This window comes from Palaemon carinicauda, chromosome 8, assembly GCF_036898095.1.
Source record: "Palaemon carinicauda isolate YSFRI2023 chromosome 8, ASM3689809v2, whole genome shotgun sequence".
In the NCBI taxonomy this organism is placed as follows: Eukaryota; Metazoa; Arthropoda; class Malacostraca; order Decapoda; family Palaemonidae; genus Palaemon; species Palaemon carinicauda.
In genome coordinates this window covers 116933071-116955570 of record NC_090732.1, presented here as the reverse complement: position 1 = coordinate 116955570, position 22500 = coordinate 116933071, and the positions used below count along the sequence as shown (strand labels likewise).

General features: G+C 32.8%; 1 protein-coding gene across 1 annotated transcript in view; it reads left to right on the top strand.

The window, feature by feature from the left end:
* LOC137645850 (protein tipE-like) overlaps nt 1-22500 on the top strand; it is a 136851-nt gene that overhangs the window by 113062 nt on the left and 1289 nt on the right. Inside the window, exon 2 of the mRNA XM_068378833.1 lies at nt 21867-22500. This exon is cut by the window's right edge and continues 1289 nt beyond it. Coding sequence (XP_068234934.1) covers nt 21867-21993 — 127 coding nt within the window. The 3' untranslated portion in view covers nt 21994-22500. The remainder of the gene's footprint in view (nt 1-21866) is intronic.

Sequence of the window (22500 nt, the reverse complement as noted above, 5' to 3'; positions counted from 1 at the left end):
TACCTTCTTTTAAGGCTGAGGTAACCTGAGCATTAACCTTCAATTTTACATTGGAGATTTTGAAGATTTTCTATGAAATCTGCGACAATGAAAAAGCTATAACTTATGCAGTAGGGGGAGGTTTACTTTCTCGTTGTATTCTTATTTTCTGATTTTTATATGTTATTTCAGGTGATTTTATTTCTAAATTTATCTTAACCTAGCCATTATCTAATTTGCATTCAACTCCAGTTCTAAAGACCATGTATCAGAGATCTTAGTTCCTAAATATTTCAATAAAGCCACCTAATTAATCCTTTCCCCTTCTAGTGATGTTTTATCCTCCATTGCATATTCCGTTCTCATCATCTCCGTCTTTCTTCTATTTATCTTGAGCCCAACCTCCTGTGATAGTTCATGCATTCTGATAAGCAAGCTTTGTAAGTCCTGTGGCATTGTGCTAATAAGGACTGCGTCATCAGCATATTCTAGGTCCGCTGGTTTCCTGTTACCAATCCAGTCCAATCCTACTCGGTCATCCCCAACTGTTCTATGCATTAAAAAATCCATGAGGAGGATAAACAAGTTAGGTGATAGTACATTCCCTTGGCGTACTCTACTGTTCACTGGAAATTCATTTGATAGGACTTCATTAACATTACCTTTGCACTTACTATGTCCATGAACTGACTTAATCAAAGTTACATATTTAAGAGGAATTCTATAATAACGTAGAACTTTCCACAAAATTGGCCGGTGCACACTATCAAATGCCATCAAAAGTTAATTTCTATATTCTACATATTGCTGTATAACATGCCTTAAAATAAAAATTTGGTCCGTACAACTTCTACCTGTTTGAAATCCTGCTTGTTCATCTCTCAGCTTCAAAACTCCAGTTTGAGTTCCAGATGCCTTGTACTGGAGGAAATGGTTTTTTTTTTTTTTTTTTTTTTTTTTACTCCGGCGTCAATGACCTTAGATGTCAGGATGCCTGAAAACTTTAAATCAATCAATCAATCAATCATTTTTTTACTGTACTATAATTTTTGTCGATCTTTTAAAAAGTCTTAACTGTATCAAAATAGCTTCCCTGTTAATATTTTGACATTTTTGCGTCATCTTTTTCGGCATTATGAACGTATAAAAGGGATTCATTGGTATGAATTGTATTTGTTAATTTGGAGATATTTTTCATTGTAAAGTTAACGATTTTCAATATAATTAATGCCATTCCGAGGCTTAAATCAAATATAATTCTATATTTTGAGCTTTATTAAGGACTTATATGTTTAGATTTGTAACACACACACACACACACACACACACACACATATATATATATATATATATATATATATATATATATATATATATATATATATATATATATATATGTTTATATATTAATGATTAATCTTGTAGGTGAAAAAATAAACCTAAAGTGATCTAACTATTGAAAATTGTAAGCAAAGCAGAAATATGCAATAGGAGGAATAAGAAAAAATATTCCATGTACAAAATAAAGGAATATCAAGGCGTCTGTTAATATTGGATCTGCAAAACATTGACTTATAGTAACTATATACCTTTAGAACATATACATACGACCATATAAATATATGCCTATATACACAAATACATTTATATAATATATATATATATATATATATATATATATATATATATATATATATATATATATATATATATATGGGAATATGTGTGTGTGCGCGTGTGTGCATAAATATGTATATATATGCACTGAAAACAGTCCAGTAAGGAAAAGAAATAAGGAAACAGATAGAATTGTGTGCTTGAGTGTACCCTCCAGCAAGAGATCTCGAACCGAAGACAGTGGAAGACCAGGGTACAGTGGCTATGGCACTACCTAAGACTAGAGAACAGCTGTTTGATTTTGGTGTGTCCTTTACCCTTACGAAGTGGAAAGAAGCCACTGAAAAATTGAGTTACTTGGCATTCAATTAATGATAAAATTTGCACATTTAGACGTGTTTTTCATATTCAAATAAACCATATATATTTTTGATACATTAATGTCTGGATTCTCTTAACGACCTCGGGATCAGAGCCCAAGGCGAAATCACACATATTCAAATAAGCCATATATATTTTTGATACATAAATGTCTGGATTCTCTTAACGACCTCGGGATCAGAGCCCAAGGCGAAATCACACAAAGACAAGAAAAACACGTCTAAATGTGCAAAATTTATCATTAATTGAATGCCAAGTAACAAACTACCAATTAGCTACGATGGTAAAGATGGGTTGATTTCAATTCTAAGTACAAAACACCTGAATTCGACAGGTATAAGTACAGAAGAATTGTCATTGACTTTTATCTTTCTTCGTGGCCAAGTGGCTTAGTCACTGTCTATACAAGCTTGCCGACCAGGGTTCGATTCCCGGCCGGACCCAAGCTATTGTCTTTGTGTGATTTCGCCTGGGGCTCTGATCCCGAGGTCGTTAAGAGTATCCAGACATTAATGTATAAAAAATATATATGGCTTATTTGAATATGAAAAACACGTCTAAATGTGCAAAATTTATCATATATATATATATATATATATATATATATATATATATATATATATATATATATATATATATGTATGTATGTATGTATATATATGTACATGTATATATGTATATATATATATAATATATATATATATATATATATATATATGTGTGTGTGTGTGTGTGTATATATATGAATATATAAGAAGCAACCCTAGTTGGAATAGCAGTATGCTATAAGCCCAGGGGCTCCAACAGGGAAAACAGCCCAGTGAGGAAAGGGAGCAAGGAAAAAAATTAATTGTTTTAAGAACAGCAACAATATTAAATATGAATATTTCCTATATAAACTATAAAAACTTTAACAAAACAAGAAAAGGAGAAACAAGAGAGAACAGTGTGCCCGAGTGTACTCTCAAGCAAGAGAACTCTAACCCAAGGCAGTGGAAAATCCTGGTACAGAGGTTATGGCACTACCCAAGATTAGAGAACAATGGTTTGAATTCGGAGTGTCCTTCTCCTAGAAGAGCTACTTACCATAGCTAAAGAGTCCCTTCTACCCTTACCAAGATGAAAGTAGCCACTGACTGATTACAGTGCAGTAGTGAACACCTTGAGAGAAGAAAAATTGTTTGGTAATCTCAGTGTAGTTAGGTGTATGAGGACAGAGGAGAATCTGTAAAGAATAGGCCAGACTATTAGGTGTATGTGTAGGCAAAGAAAAAATGAATCGTATATATGTATATATATGAATATATATATATATATATATATATATATATATATATATATATATATATATATATATATATGTGTGTGTGTGTGTGTGTGTGTGTGTATATATATATATATTATATATATATATATATACATATATACATATATATATATACATATTTATTGAATATATATATATATATATATATATATATATATATATATATATATATATATACACACACAAAGTACAACAAGAAATGCACCCGTTATTATTCCACTGCAGGACAAAGGCCTCAGATATGTCCTAATTCATGTCTTGGGTTTAGAGTGTTTTCATCACCACGCTGGCCAACTTTAGATTGGTGATGGTGGGAGACTTTCTGATCACTCACAGCAAACCAACCTAGTATGGGTAACCCTGACTTGTACAGCTTTACTGATTATGACGATACACAAAACCCTTCACAACGTTAAGGTACCTCCACACAGAAAGTACGGTATATCATCATCCTACGCCTATTGACGCCAAGGGCCTCTGTTATATTTTGCCAGTCGTCTCTATCTTGAGCTTTTAAATCAATACTTCTCCATTCATCACCAGAAAGTATATATGTATAAATATATATACTGTATATATATATATATATATATATATATATATATATATATATATATATATATATATGTGTGTGTGTGTGTGTGTGTGTGTGTATATATATATATATATATATATATATATATATATATATGTGTGTGTGTGTGTGTATATATATATATATACTATGAGTTTTAAGATCCTAAGCAACAATTAGACATAGGAGCATTAAAATCATTCATATCTTATCGTTTAAACAATGTTTCGTGAGAAAAATAAAAAATGGTTACGGCCAGTCATTCTGATAAACCAACTCTCTAAATTGCGTTTTGTTATCCTGTGGTTCCAGAATTCCACTCTGTATTGTTGGGAAGGATTAGATGACTTTCTTTATCCAGATTTTCTTCTTATAGAAATTTTTACTCCATTTGAGTTTGATTTTAACTTTATTTTACTTTTGGGGTTGGTGTTGATCATGGGTTTGATCTGATTAAAAAAAAAATAGTGACAATAATCAATATATTACATCTCAACAACAGATGATGCAGACTGTTTTAATGTAACTCTTGTCTTCTCTTTTATTTAGTCTAATATGGTTTATTATTTCATATTTATATTCTTTTATGTAATGTAATTGTTCTTTTATTTAAAAAAAAAAAAAAAAAAAACGTCTTTCTTAGAGCACTACGCGACAGAATAGAAGAGAAAATGTTTAACATTTTTACATTTTAAGTTTATGATGAACCTTGACCCAGAAGCACACATGCATATCACAGAGAAACATACATACTCACACGCCTACAGTATGAAGGGCGCACGCGCTACTGCGGATCTCTTGACATAAATCTTCGGTATCGTATTACACAAGAATATCTACGTTGACAGAATCTAGCGCTGATAAGGCTGACACGCACGTTGGCACACATTGGCACTGTGCCTGATTTGCACGACATATAAACAAGGTTCGGTCCTTTACCCGTGACCCCATTCTCATTTGCTTGCCTTATATCAATAAGCGTTTCTTGAAAAAAGGCTGGTGGATGGGAAGGGGATGATAAACCCGTGAATAATTTCTCTCTCTCTCTCTCTCTCTCTCTCTCTCTCTCTCTCTCTCTCTCTCTCTCTCTCTCTCTCTCTCTCTCTCTCTCTCTCTCATATCAACATACCACAAGCAGTGTGCGTCATCGACGAGGCTCGATACCACCTGATGGTGTGGAATTGGGACGGTATTGTTTTCATTTTATTTTTGAATGAATGCTCTGTTAGGGCGAATTTTATTTTCTAACATTATTTCATTTCATGAATATTCATGATCTAGGCAAGTGTCTTTGATATATTGATGATATTATTCATCTCCATCGGTACTGGCAGGATTAGTTGTCATACTCATTACCTAATTTTCTATATATGTACATATGCCATATAATCTGTATGCATGGATGTATATAAATTGTATAAATTATAATTGTTTAATATATTTTCTTCCAGTGACTATTAACAACTAATCACTAATATGTTATTGGTTTCCTTTTGCTTAGATGTTGTATTTCTAATAGAGAAAGTACTGTAGATTGCAATATTAGTCTTTCTAAGTAGATGCTTCTATTTTCGCGGCAGTGTTCCTGTACTGCTTACTATTTTTGCCTTTACTTTGTAGTAAGCAACTTTGCCAGCAATCGAGAGAAAGAATTGCGTGGCTATGCATCAGAAGAACGTTTTGCGACGAAGGAAAAATATATCTTGTGATAAAATTTAAGATCTTTCGTATACCAAATAGTTTTATTATTATTGTTAATGATAATTATTGTCATTATTATCCTTTTTTCTTCAACGGCAAAGCTTTCTCCTTAGATACCAATCACATCATACCATCGATAAGACAATGTTTCATGACTTTTTTTTATTTCCTTTAGTGTTCTTTTCATTTCTTTTTGACCTTGACCAAATCTAATATATTTACTGTACGGTTTTATGTTCGACAGTAGAAAACCTCCACAGCTTCCTCCTCCTCCTCCTCCTCTTCCTCCACTAAGACCACCATCACATCATCTCCGACCTCTACCTCCACCGCTACCTCCACTACTACCACCACCGCCAGCTCCAGATCCACCTCCAGCATCACCGTCATTTCGCAAAGAACGACTCGCTGGCGTTCCATTGTGCTGGATGTGAAAGACTTGCTATGGTAAGTCGACTGGACGTCTCCTTCCACTGCAGCTGCAAACAACCATCGACGTCTCTCGATAGGGAGACGGGAGGACGAGACCAGGACTTGTATTATATTTATTTCAGCATTGACAAGTATTGAACATAGCAAACTGGACGTGCAAACATGTGTGTTTCTGCGTGTGTGTGTGACTTGATTTTGATTGCTCCTTCTTTAGCTATAGCTTTTATACATCCTTTGGCTGTATCTTACTTTTCGTGTGGTGCTAAATTGCTTGGCTGTTTCTTGGCTACTATGTTTAAAGAGCTTTTTTATTATTTTGTTTCAGTCTTTTCATATCTTTCAAAATATGGATGGAATAAAGTTTTAAAATCGTTCCTTGCTACCTATAAAATTCGAAGTGCCAGGACATATCCGGGCCAAGCTGTGGCACCAATCGATTTGTAAATATGACCTATAGATTCCACATTCTTCTTAAAGGTTACGAAACAGACAGAGAAAAGAAACCAATTACTCTTTTAAATTATTTCATGTCTTTCATTTTCCATTTCCCTTTTCGCTATGTCTGTTTATATCTTTTCTAATCTTATTCAGTACTGTGTAAGGTCTTTTTCTTTTCGTTTTTTTCTTTAAACAGTTTCTTTACTTCTGTGTGTTTTATTCTTCTTTCTTAGATGTATTAAGGCCAATTTTGATGTAGGATTATTTTCAATATGGTCCTTACATTTTCTTTCTTCTGTAAGTTGATACTTTATATTTTTTGCTTCTTTTCAGTTCCCAATAAGCTCCTTTTTCTTCTTTTGAAGACACTTGTTATTTTTAGTTATATTCACCTTTTTATTTTATCCCTTTTTATCTTTTTCCTTTGTAACTTACTATTATTGATTTTTTTCCATACTATTTTTTCTACTTTTTTATTCATTAGTTTACCTCCAATTTCTTTCCCTATCAGATTTTTTTTTTCTTGAGTTTAAAAAATATTTGTTGCTTTTTTCTTATTATGTAACCTATTTGCAGCCAGTGGCCTAGATACAATAATTGTCACCCTATACTTTTCTTCTTTACTTGTTTGACTAAACCGACATTAATTCTATTCATGGTGACACGTGCTTCATTAATCACGACCTTATTTACTCTCACTGTCCTTTCCTGGCTAATCATCTGGCTACATATTCCACCTCTATTCATTCTTTGTGAAACATGTTGGAAATCTCTTGAATTTCCCCAACTCCCATTCCCCACTTAAACAATAGCTCCTATCCCCATTTCATATTTGACGGGTAGCATGACCCATTTTTTTCGTTCTAGTTATCGTCAATGATTACATTTATTTCAATCGTTTAATCTATTAATCAGTGAACTGATGTTTATTTATTGTTTTCTTTCGGTTCTTTCGAGTACCTAATTTTTATAGGTTATTTTTTCCAGTGTTGTAAGTTACTATACAGTAGCGCCCACCTAAAAACAGGGCGCCATTTTTTATCCAGCAGCAAGCAGCGAAGCCCTTCGTACTGGCGGTTCGGCCTGATTTTCTCTCTTTAAATTAAAACTTACTGTAATGAAATTTTTCATACAAATGCACTTTCATACAAATGCGCTTCAGTACACCACACATGATTTGGAATACTAAGTAATAGAATATCAATAAATACTTAAATTCAAGTTCAATGTTAGTAGGATAGTATGGGGATAATGTTCCGGTAGTCTTCATGTGGGCTTTAATTGAGGAGAACAAAGTTAGCAGATATCAACAAATCTGTTAAAACGTGTTCTGTAATTTATGAATGATTATCAAGTTTGAAGTTGAATAGGGTTAGTTTTACCTTTTAACCATCGAAGGCACCAAAAACTATCTCGAACACATTGCTGGTTAAATATAATTTTTATTTAACGTTTATCAAAACCAAGTGAATAACTTTAATTACTACAAGGTGAAATGTCATACATTATCTCTAACAGATCCTTGTCTCGGTATGTTGAATAATTGAATATTTTCACCAGACTGGAAGAATGTGAAAACTTTTTTCAGACTTCATTAAATTCTTATTACAAGAGAAACCATCGTGAAGATGAATTATGAATCAGTTCGGATATCCTATCCCAAGAACAGGCTATGATTTTTTTTTACAATATCGGGAATAGATGTCCGTCCGTATCGATTTTCGTATAATCCGTAATTCATGATCCCAAGAGTTCTTTCAGGTAATTCATCACGAGAAATACCATGCCTGTTATACTCAAAGAAGGTCTTCTGATATGGTCTGAGACATCTTTAATTTTCTTGTCATATGTTTTACGAAAACATGCATTGAATTTGTTTTAGTATTAATGTACGAAGCAAAATGTGAATACTTTCTTACATTAGAAGCTGAGAAAAAACTTCTGCGTGTCTTGTATATATATCATAGTCTTTAAAATTCATTTGCATACCAAATGAAATTTAATCATATTGAGGAAGTGCGTTTTAACCGAGTAAATTGTGGCGGATATTAGAGAAAGAAGGATAGAAATAGCATCCACAAATACAATGGTCCCCTGGATCTCTTCTCCCTTCGAAATCCTCTTTTTGCTGTCAGTGCAGAAGAGAACAAACAGCCAGTGATGGTGCTGCCGATTGATGGCTGAGCCTGAAGAGGAAGTGGCTCGGATCAGAACCTCGACAAACGAGGAAGTCCAGTCTGAGAAGTATAAAGACTTTCAATGACCTTTCGAAAGATCTTAGAATGGTCCCGTGAGGAGGACTGTGCTGTGTATAATTCCAGGAAGGCGGGGAGAGAGAGAGAGAGAGAGAGAGAGAGAGAGAGAGAGAGAGAGAGAGAGAGAGAGAGAGAGAGCGTTCATTGTTGTTATTTTCTGGTATGTTCTATTAAATATTCTAATGTTTTGTTCTGTTATTGATTAGTTTATTTATGGTTTCTATTTCGTAAGCTATAGGTTAACAAATGATCAGAAATATATCCCCTTTTGGAAATTGATTCTCCTACAGCAAATGTTAAAACAGTCTCTTTTTGACGTTCTTTGTTAACGTTGCTGTAGTTATCTCGTCTTTACCATTCATCCTAATCATTATATTGAGCTACATGAATGTTGTTGTGATACGACCTGAATGATTATGATATATGGGTTATTTGAATATATATATATATATATATATATATATATATATATATATATATATATATATATATATATATATATACATGCACAAATATATATATATATATATTTGAATATATACATGCACAAATACATATATATATATATATATATATATATATATATATATATATATATATATATATATATATATATATATATATATATATATTTGTGCATGTATATATTCAAATATATATATATATATATATATATATATATATATATATATATATATATATATTTGTGTGTATGTATATATTCAAATAACCATTATATTGTAATACCTTAATGTCGGGACTCTCTCTCTCTTATACCTCGGGATCAGAGACCCAAGGGGGTCATACATATACACGTGCGTATATATACTACACACATATATACACTCGTATACATATAATACACACACACATATATACATATATATATGCTTATGTATATGTATGTATGTAGTATATACATACGGGTATATGTGTAGCGTATATATATATATATATATATATATATATATATATATATATATATATATATATATATGTGTGTGTGTGTGTGTGTGTGTGTATGTGTGTGTGTGTGTGTGTCTTTCTATAATGCCGTTTGTTATCAGCGTTTACCTTTAAACACGTCGTCTAAGTTATCAATAATATTTTAAGGGATTTAGGTATCTGCATTACCATTTGTACTCTGGTAATTACATTATTCCAGATATCAATAGTGCTGTACTATGTAGATGATTTTATCAAATATTTTCTCTATGTGCATTGGAATATGTTAATAGAAATTATTCGTTTCATTTTCATGTTTTGAGTATTTTTACTGTTGCATTCAATTAAAATTGGAGCTTTTTAACTTTCGTGCTTGTAACCTCAATGTGTAGTTAAAGTTATTTCTGCACTCGATACTTCATTTCGAAAAATTCCATTTTTATTTTATCGATATTTGCCTTTCCAAAACCTAGTGTTTATTTCTAGAAATTCCTCTGTGCTTTTCACATTTCTAGTTTCCATTTTATAAATATGAATTTATTTTATAGAAATGCAAGTTCTTTTTTAATAGATTGTTGTACATTTTCCATGATTATTATTATTACTAATGTACACGACACGCTAAAAATGACGGCTAAATATTTAGATTGATATGCACACACATGCACAGTGTGCATGTATGGGCATTTCACACGCACTGTGCATGTGCGTGCATTTCACACTCACCCCTTTTCACCAGGATATGACTACTCCCTCTCCTCCTACCCGATGAATGGGGGAGAGCTCAGCGTGACCGTGTATATATATATATATATATATATATATATATATATATATATATATATATATATATATATATATATACATGTGTATACATATATATATATATATATATATATATATATATATATATATATATATATATATATATATATATATTATAGGGGAGATTACTACTAGCTAAGCTACAATCCTAGTTCGGAAAGCAGGATCTCCAATAAGGAAATATAGCCCAGTGTGGAAAGTAAACAAGGAAGTGAATAAACTATAAGAGAAATAATGAATAAAGAATATAAAATGTCTCAAGATCGGCAACCACTTTGAAATAAATATATCATAATATAACCTAAAAATTGCAGATGACATAGTTGCGTTTAGTGAATCATGGGATAAATTGCAAAGTATTATAAAGGATTTGAATAGAGAATGCAGAAACGTAAGACTGAAAATGAATATGAGTAAAACTAAGCTAATGTTCATTGAAAATGCAGACAACAAATAACAGTTATGGATGAACCTCTAGAAATTGTTGATGAATATACTTAACTATGGCAGACAGTAAGCGTTTTTCCAGGACATGAGACCGAAATTGAAAGAAGAAAAAGCATGGGATGGAGAGCTTTTGGAAAAACAGAGTGAGGTTATGAAAAGTAAAATATCCCTTTCTATGAAAAGAATTGTATTTAATCAGATGGTCCTATCGATTTTAACTTATGCATCAGAAACCTGGAACCTTACTAAAGCCTGAGAACATAAGCTAGTTACACCTCAGGGAGCTATGGAAAGAATGGTGAGCAACCCGGATACCAGAACAAACTAAAGTAGATGATATTATAACATGTAAAAAAGAGAAATGAACACGGGCAGGGCTTATAATGAAAATGACAGATAATAGATGGACATTAAGAATAAAAGAATGGGTCCATAGAGATTGAAAAAGAAGTAGGGGAAGGTAGAGAAGACGATGGAATGACGAACAGGAATTTTGCGGGTGTGGACTGACATAGAAAGCCCATAAGATGGAAGTGGAAGGACATGTCTGAGGCCTTCCTAGATAATTTGCTGACACTGCGAAATCTTTGGACGTTTATGTACGTTTCTAGTGACACCACTGCCTCGGGCCCCTCTTTTCCTGTTCCCATCTTGGAACTCTTGCAATCGTGTATCTAGGAAGTAACTTCACCCTGAAAGGCTCTGACACAAGTAATTAACAATCTATTGTCTAAATTCCTTTTCCTGTATGCAATTTGGTCAGTGTTTTGTTAGGTTTGGTTGCCTATATCGTAGCTCTTTTATTTTTTTCCTGGATATTTTGTTTCGTGAGTCATCGTTTAATTTAAGTTTGACCTGGAATAATGCTTTGTTTGTCGTACTCGAATAAGCTTTTGTTTGTCGTACTGTGTAAGATTGGGCTGTTGACGCGTGGGACCAATTATAGTCGAGTACTGTTCGCCACATTGATATGTCCATGCTTTCTTTTAATAGCAACTACTCTATGTAATCTGTGTGGTGAATTTTACCCTGTTCCGGTAACGGTAAATCAATAATCAGCAAAGAGTTCCAGAGAGTGCAAGCGTAGTTCACTTGAGAGTGGTACTAACCAGATCTTTCCAGCATCGTGTGGCCTGAATCTGGATTGCCTGCGTGTGGGTATACTCGCCGATTGTAATCTGTTTACGGAAATGGCAATTATAGGCCAAGTTGTTATGGTTACGGAATTTTAGACGTTAACCATGTTTACGCCACAGAGATAAAAATATCTCACGATAAGTAGGATTGTCAAAGTCTTTCGGTGTCGGTGACCGTTGTAGTTACGGGGCCATTTCGAAGAGATTAGTCTTTATTCATAGCCTACTTGTTTTAATTGCACATTCTTACGAAGAGATCAGAAGAACTAAAAGTAAGAAATTTAAGAATTGATTTTGATTTTTAGTAACTGAAAATTTTATATATATATATATATATATATATATATATATATATATATATATATATATATATATATATATATATATATATATATATATATAATATATAATATATATACATATATATATAATATATATATACATATATATATATATATATATATATATATATATATATAATATGTGTGTATATATATATATATATATATATATATATATATATATATATATATATATATATATATATATATATATTCTTTGGCTTTGAAGCCCAAACCCAGGTAGAATTCTTAAAGTTTATTTCAAGTCTAGATCAGCAATAAGGAGAAATATCATTATCATCAGTTAGCCATATACCTCTGCATTACTAAGATATACCAAGATGACAGTACATGGCAGTACAACAGTTAACACTTTAAAGAACAGGGGGCCAGTGTAAGAGACCAAAGTTTGGGATATCCTGGACGACGTGAGATCCCTCCCTCTCAAAGAGTTGTACGTTAAGACACGGAAATCGTAGTTACACTGTTTTGTATCTATTCACATTGGCAACTGGGGAACCATGCAGCCACTTAACGCCGTCACGCTTGTGACTTCTACAGTAAGCAGTCAAATGGAACTTTGCCGAACTTTGATAAAATAACGGTACATCTATGGGAAATAGCTGCATATGTAAACATACAGTATATCTAGGCTAGTGTACGCGACCCGTCAAAAATGAAGGTTTAATGTTTAGATAGATATGCACGCATACCCATCCCCCTCTCACCAGGGCGTGACTACTTCCTCTCCTCTTACCTCGGGGACGGGGAGAGCTGAGCACTTGAAGAAATAATGGAAGCGTGACCGGTATATATATATATATATATATATATATATATATATATATATATATATATATATATATATATATATATATATATATATTGTGTGTGTGTCTGTATAAACTTTATCCTTTAGGATGAGTTGTTAAACCTATGTCCTAATGGCTCTGGCCAGGTCTGCTGAATGAAAATTGGTTTTCATCATGTCTACCCTATGGGATCGATAGCAGGTGTCTTTCTGGTGAGACAAAACTTTAGCTATACTGAGAAACAGGAACGATACACACGCTTACACACACAATACAGAGCCCTTATATACATGGAGCAACAAATGCAATAGTCTCTAGTCCACTGCAGGACAAAAAGCTCAGACATGTCCTTATTCATGTTTGGAGTTTGACCAGTTTTCATCACCACGCTAGCCAACTGCGGATGGGTGATGGTGGTAGGTTTTGGTGTGATCGTTTACAGCAAAGTAACCTAGTATGGGTGCCCCTGGCTAGTACAGCTTTGCTGATCATGGCAGTACACATACCCTTTCAACACGTTAATGTATCCCCACTCAGAAAGAGAACATATATATATATATATATATATATATATATATATATATATATATATATATATATATATATATATATATATATATATATATATATATATACTGTGTGTGTAATTATTTTCTTTGTTGTTAACGTGATGTTTATGAAGGTAATGCCTTGTCAAATTCTGGGATACTAATGAATAAATAATGCATCGTGTCCCAAAGTAGAAAGGAGCCAAGTGAAGGGTCATGGATAATTTAGTAGACTGGAAGTGGCTCCTAAATAGCAATGAGCCTCTTTTCTTAGACTATTGACCTATATCTTCATTTCTGAAGAAATATTGGTATAAAGGAGTTTCTAGTCCTAGCCCTTTACTCGTTTCGCAGAAATACATCAAGTAAACGAACGTACAAACACAAAAACCTGTCAATTTGATTGAAAATCCAAGTATAGAAAGTAAATCATGAATGTTAGCAAGGTGAACGTTATGAGATTCTATGGAAGTCAGAGATGTTGCTATGAATAGTAATGTTCATAGAGGGAGGCAAGTGGCAGATAAAAGATTATTTTTCTCACCTCTAGGTAGAGGAAGGACGAGAGGAACACAGAGAAAGTGCTAGCTAGATTAAGTGGAGCTTGGGATCAAAAGCAAAAGAGAGGACTACTTAAATGACGTACAAAGTAAAAGGAATGGCACAGTGTATATGGAGAGGTTTAATTATCGATGATGATCCTGCTTCGTAAGTATTCATGTTAAACGGGCGTTGATTCATCTTTTCAAAGTCAGAAAGTGACAATAACAGTTTTCGTTCATTTTCTTTGTGCCCTCCCTCCCCGCGGGAGAATAATTATCCTTAGAAGTGGTAACTCCAAAGCAGTAATGACTGCTATGCTTGTTCTTTGTCCCAGAGTAAAGCGACAACCATTAAAGAATTATTTCTTCCTGTCAGTAATGCATGCTATATGGTTTTACATCTAATGGAATTCTAGAGCCAAAATGTCTTACCGCCTGTCATGTCCCTAATTTCTTGTGCCAAAAGAAATTAGGACCCAGTTGCTATGAATGCAGAACCTGTCCATGACTGCTTATTACATTGATCGTCTTGCCTTCTAGTATTGGTGCAAGAATGTGCTAATAGTTAACTTTCTTGTTAGGAACTAATAATTACTGCTTTATAGCAAAGAGACCTGGACAGGCATTAAATAACATCACCGCCAGGCTGATTATATTAAAGAACTTCTCTCTGCAATTCAGAGGAAATGATAGAATTCCTCATTATCTCCGCCAACGAAGTCAGAAGGAGGTCAGGTTTTCGCCCTTGTTTGTGCGTATGTATGTTTGTTTGTTTGTGAACAGCTTCCTGGCCACAACTTTAATCGTAGAATAATGAAACTTACAGGGATTGATTGTTATGTAAAAAAAAAAACTGGAAATGATTAAATTTTGGAAGGTCAAGGGCAAGCAAAATTTCCAATTCACGTAATCAGCCATAAGTTTGGACATCATTATCACAGAGACTTCAAACTTGGTTCATATTTGAGTGTATGAAAGTCCACGCCAATTGATACATGTCAAGGTCAAGGGTCAGCAAAAGGTCGAGAAATAAGCTGCCACGGTGGAGGTCTGCGCTTTATTGAGTGCGCCCCTAATTCTAAGAGTGATTGACCTGAAAATAACATATCCATCACAATTGGTGGCGCATAACGAAATCCATAATTATTGCATGATCCAAGATGTAAGTAATTTCTTGAAACAAAAAACATCGAAACAATCTTGTAATCATTGTGTGCAGTATATTCAGTCAGAAGCAGATGAGCTCCGAATGTATTAGGGCTTTATAAATGAGAAGCTTTAACTGTTGTGGATTCCCATTGATTTGTGCGGTCTTTAATAACAATGAAATGAAAGAACAAAGGACTTGATCTGGATGTTGAAGCAATATGCTGTCATATTAAGGGTTATTAGTTATTGTTGAAGTTAAAGTGCGAAATTTGTGAAATTGAGTGTATGTATATGTTGTTGAGTGGGTTTACCTCCGCCAACGAAGTTTATTTTTTTTTTCTTTTTTTTTTTTGTTACTCTTAAAATAGTGAAACTTTCAGGGATTAATTATTATGTTTAGACGTGGAAGTGATTCAATTTTGAAAGTCTGGTCAAAGGTCAAGATCGAACAAAAGGTCGACCGAATTAACCCTAAGACAAGCAGGTTTCGAGAAATAAGCTGCCGTGGTGCAGGTCTGTACTCTCAGAGTGTTTTTCTAGTTAAGTATGTTTCTGTCGGGGGCTGGCATCCTAGTAGGGATTATGTGCTCTGAGTATAGAAGAGTCAAACAAGTTTACGTTCCTGAAAAACATTTATTTGATAATCATTTTTTCTTGCCTCTGTAATTGTTTTTTTTTTTTTTTTTTTTTTTTTTTTTTTTTTTTTTTTTTTTTTTTTTTTTTTTTTTTTTGTATTCCGATGTTTCAAGCGTTAACAAATACATAATAATTAGATAGTAAAGTAATCTTGAAGACGACCTGAAATTTCATTAGGCACCTAATAATCATAAAAAAAATATCTAATAGATTTGAGGTATGAACAGTGGACTAAAAGGAGAGTCATCTGAGTATATTTTTTTCATATAAAAAAAGGAAATAAGTCACACTTTTTTTTTCTGTCGGAATAAGAAGAGAAGAAATATACGACTTGTCACTATTAATACTCTTAGAGGAAATGAAAAGTCTATAAAAGTGATGGAGGAGGTTCTTGTGACATTGCGAAAAGAAATAAGTCGATCTTCAACAACGAAAATGATAAAACAACAGCTTCCATCATTCTCTATTTGCCCAACTTGGGACTTATTATCATTAATCTCTCTCTCTCTCTCTCTCTCTCTCTCTCTCTCTCTCTCTCTCTCTCTCTCTCTCTCTCTCTCTCTCTCTTCGTGTTTCTCATAGTCATTAAAAGGAACTTTCAAATTTATTTGTGATTCTGTAACTTTCTTTTTAATTCACAATTGATTATTTTGTATCTAAAGGGAAAATTGAGATATAGATTTCCAGTTATTCTTCTTTGCTTGTATTTTGTGTCACTGTAGATGGAATTTACGGGTACATTTTGTTCATACATATCCACGATAATTTTTTATCACATTTCTTGATTTATATATTTTGGCTTTTAAAATGATTATATCTGAGATGTACAATATTGTGTGAATTCTTTTGAGTTTGCGGTACGATCCTTTTTTCATCATATTCACAAATTTGTGTGGGTTTATCCATCACAGTAACTTCTTTTCACGTATTTATATTTTTTCAGCTTTGTGGGAATGCAGAGTAACTATTTACTTCACTTGTACTTTTTTTTTTTTTTTTTTTTTTTTTTTTTTTTTTTTTTTTTACGGTAACCTTTACTTTATTACATATTGCTGAAACTTCTAATTACATCGTAACTTGATTTGCATTTATGATTATCTATTAACAATTAAGAGTTCTCATGATTTTATTCCTGGCATCAACATCTTTATGAACATTCTATATTCTTGGTAACTTTATTTCATGTATTTACTTATGTTTATTTTTAAATTTACGATGAGTATTTCATTTAGATTGTACCTTTGTGGTGTGTCTTATAAACAATTTATTCCTTTTTATTCAGTTTTCAGTTGAAAAACTGACCTCCTAAAACAGGTAGAATGTTACCTAAAAACCTGAAATGTGTCGATTTATTTATAATTGTTTTTGCGGATAACTTTTAAACTGGTTTAATTATAGGTGGAAGAATCAGTTGTGAATCTGACGCAAATAACGTACTTTTCAACGGGTTTGCAATATTTAGAAAGCCTTTTTTTTCTGTAGGATAATTCATTTCTCTCTCTCTCTCTCTCTCTCTCTCTCTCTCTCTCTCTCTCTCTCTCTCTCTCTCTCTCTCTCTCTCTCTAGTGCACTTAGTTTTGGGCATATTAGGAAATAACGATGATTATTATACGAAAGCAAAATACTACAAGACATGTATGCAAACAAAAACCTATGTCCTAGACAAATCTTGAGGCTATCTTTTTTGAACTTGCGAATTTGATATTAAGGATAAAAATCACTATACTTAATTTATTATCATTATTATTATTATTGTTATTATAAAAAGTATAATGTGGCCAAAGAGTTTGAATTGTAGGCTTGTTGACATGCAGATATTGGACATATACCGATATTCGATTTTCTGGTGTAAGTTTATGGATAAATAAAGTTAGTAAAACCAAGGGAACAAGCAAATTCAATCACAAATCGCATTAGCAGCCACAACTCCTTAACTCTCTGAGGACAGTATTGGATCCTTCAAACGATCTCTGGTAATTAAAAGGCCAGTAACATGTGCTAAACGCAGTGCAGTGGTTTTGGGTTTCTAAAATTGTCGCTGTGAGTCAGAGATATTAAACAAATAAAACGCTTATTGGAATTCTATTCTGTATTAGCCAAGTTTTTATCAAGGTTTGTTCATCCCAAAGAGGAGGCAAATTAATTTATATAAATGATATATATACTTGTTTATATATATATATATATATATATATATATATATATATATATATATATATATATATATATATATATATGTATGTATGTATGTATATATATATATGTGTGTGCGCGTGTATATTATATATATATATATATATATATATATATATATATATATATATATATATATATACATGTATGCATGTATATATAATGAGAATGACAGACAATGGATAGACATTAAGAATAAAAGAAGCGGGAGAAGAAAGAGGAACAATAGATTGACGAGCTAAGAAAGCTTACGGATGTGGATTGGAACAGAAAGACCATAAACAGACGCAAGTGGAAGGGCATGTCTGGGGCCTTTGTTCTGCAGTTGACTAGTAAAAAATGATCATATTATATATGTGTGCATGTATATATATATATATATATATATATATATATATATATATATATATATATATATATATATATATATATATATATATATATACATGTATATTTGTTTAAGCCCTCTCATTTGATTATAATTAATATAGAATTTATTATTGTAATTTTAATCTTGATACAAGATAAGTAAAAGAAATATAGAATAGACATCTATTTGATCTTGTTCCAGTAAAGGCAGATGCTCCCGTTTTACTGTATAAGGTCTTGCGCCAACAAATGGGGGAAAAAAGGCAAAGAAGTGATTGGAAACTGAATTGGGTTACACTGTATCTTCACAGAAGCTCTAGGAATTCATGCAGAAGGAAAATGTGGTTTGAGAGTTAACACTCATGTGGATTCTGTGGTAGTAGATTTGATTATGTAAGCTTATGCGCTCGCGCATACATACTATATATATATATATATATATATATATATATATATATATATATATATATATGTGTGTGTGTGTGTGTGTGTGTGTGTGTGTGTGTGTGTGTGTGTATACTGACATGTCCAAGGTTTCTGTCCTGGAGTGTCCTAGAAACGGCCGCATTTGTTGTTGTTTATATATATATATATATATATATATATATATATATATATATATATATATATATATATATATATATATATTATATATATATATATAATATATATTATGTATATATATATATATATATATATATATATATATATATATATATATATATATATATATATATATATATAAAAAACAACAACAAATGCAGCTGTTTCTAGGACACTCCAGGACAAAGGCCTTGGACATGTCATTATACACGTTTGGAGTTTGGTTAGTTTCTTCATCTGATCGCCCACAGCAAACTAACCTAGTATGGGTGGCCCTGACTATTTCAGTTTTGCTGATCATGGCGATACACAAACGCTTTTACCATGGTAAGGTACTCTCAATCAGAAAGAGGTGATTTATATATATATATATATATATATATATATATATATATATATATATATATATTTATATATACATACATACATATATATATATATATATATATATATATATATATATATATATATATATATATATATATATCACGTTAACTGAAAAGTGGTGGATGAACCTCTGAGCACAAAACTTACAAAACATTTGGCTCCCTATACGACTAGAGACAATTATCATCATCAGCGCTTCGAACTACCTCCAACCTATAGTGCACTATTTATTTCCATCTTGTGCGCAATCTTACGTAATCTTAATGCCACACCCAAACTTTCCTAGGTTTTTCTTTCTCCTCCTTCCTAAAACTTACGAATTATAAATTCTGTTCACCAGTTTAACTTCCTTCATCCAATCTTTGCGCATGAATATGTCCACTACAAAATGTTAATCTATCCCTTAATCTCTGCTAACCATTTTGAAACTGCATTTCTCCACATTTCTCAAGGTTTTACTTCGTAACCTACTTTAAAATCACTGTAAAAGCATTTTATTTTACAAGCTTCGACCATCTTTATTTTTTATGCATTCGTCTTTCACACTTCACTGAGTTTTGGGGATCATTTCAGTTTTCACATAACTATTGGATGATTTCGCTAACCAACTTGTTCTGCCCGCGACCTACACTTGACGTGCTAACAAAATCTAACAATTCTTGTTAGTCACGGATTTTGCTACGAACAGATTCATTTGTGAAATTCGTCATTGAAATGCACCGGTTTTATATATATATATATATATATTTGTATATATATATATATATATATATATATATATATATATATATATATATATATATATATATATATATATATGTATGTATGTATACACTTATTGCTACTTTTGACTCACATGCCATAGTCTCCTGTCATTATCATCCTGCCCAAAGCTTACACTCCCTATTTTTTCCTTTCTTCTATTACTTGTTTTCTGTTTCCATATCTGAAAGAGACGAGCAACTGCCGACAAAAATTCCAGATATTTTCTGAGTGACCCTGGAGGGACAACTCAAAATGTATACAGTAGGCATTCCAGGCCCGAAGAAAAACATTGTAAGTGTACTAAAAAGAATTGGACTGAACCAAGATAAGAGTGGTAGACCAGCCTGTTCGATATTATGTTTAGGGCACAAATCGAATCTATATGAAATTCCAGTAAAAGATATATTACACAATGGTTGCAAATCATTCTAGTATTAACATTTCAGTTATTGTTACTCTCGTTCTGCTGATAAGCTTTTGAATTCTCGTATTTCTTTTTTTCAGCATCTCTTCCTAAAAGGAGACGTATTGCTCCCGTTGTGATAAAACACTGTTCGTCTTTCTTCCTTTTCCATTTTTCTTACTCTCTTTCGACCAAAGCTAGAAATGAAATTTGGTTGCTCGTCTTTGGTCTCTGCTCTTAAGAAATAAGAATGGAAATTGCTTTTGCACTCTTCTGAAGATGTTTATTTGTTTGTGTCTATTTGGAGGCTATTAGGGTGAATCACTCCTTTTCGAACACATTCATTTCATTTTTTCCTGTAAAATCTGAAAAACCGTGAGTTCCTCGCAGTCTCTCTCTCTCTCTCTCTCTCTCTCTCTCTCTCTCTCTCTCTCTCTCTCTCTCTCTCTCTCTCTCTCTCTCTCTATCTAGACATGAATTTTTCATCGTTTTAAGGAGAAATATATTAACATAATCCCCGTTTGTTTGTCACGAAACAAAACTAGGTTTGTGTGTTTGCATGTACTTGTTTGTCTTTGCATGTGAAATGCCATCGATAAACAAAGATAATCGAGACGGACAATGGTTTGAATCTAGATTGTCCACAGTGTCGGTAGATATAATTCTTAGAAAATAGAGGAAAAGTGTTTTACATGCATTCAAGAAGTGTTTTGCATGTATGAATGCAAAATAGAGACATATTATGGCAAGTAATGTATTTTACATATACGCAGATTATACATGCATGTGTATGTGATCATTCCAACAATTTCAAACTACCTTGTTATGATACGAGTGGACGGAAATAAAGTAGTGGTATCTAAAGATGAGAGTTTATCCTGCTGCCTAGCAAGGGAGAAACGCTCATCATTATATAAATGGTTAGATTTGTATGGAACTATTCATATCAATTTACCAATTTAGGTGTTTTGAAGTGATTACACATTATACTCCTAAACTGTTGTAATGCAGCCTTTGTTTATTTACAAGAAAGGTGTAACATTGTATCTTCTTATTTTCAGAAATTTGGGAGGCGTGGTCAACCACGGTGCCACCAACTCCATGACCAGTTTGGTGTCAGCCTGGAAGGAGAAGGACAAGCCGAGGCAGCCCGTATTCCAGAGGGATTGGTACGACGTCCATACCTGAGGTTCGGCACTCTGCACCCACGCCCGTCCACCAAACTTCCTTGCCCTGTTCGCCCTAAAGCAGGGCTCGATACGTCTCAGAAACGCACTCCCCTCCAGATCCGACATCGAAACTGTACTCGATCCCCAAGTTGCATCTTTATGTCCTTGGTTATTGCAAGTGTGTTATTTCGAAGGGTAATTAGAGTATTAAAGAGTTAAAGGTCTGAAGGTTTTTTTTCTGAAATGTGATAAAAAATGTGAAATTAACCAGTGTGATTGGATTTTCCTTTGGAGGTTTACCTTTAGGTTCAGCTTATCTTTTAGCTATAAATAAGTGTTCGAACAATTGACTGGCCTTTAGTGCTAATATCTTCAAAAAATTCAGTCGAAATTACATCTTTCTGTTTCCCCGTCCCGCGCAAATTGAATTCAAAGGTAACCCTCCTTGGGTGGTGTGAAGTGAATCCAATATTGCAAGAGTGCACTTCGTGTTCATTGATCAGAGTACAGAGGATGACCTTCATCC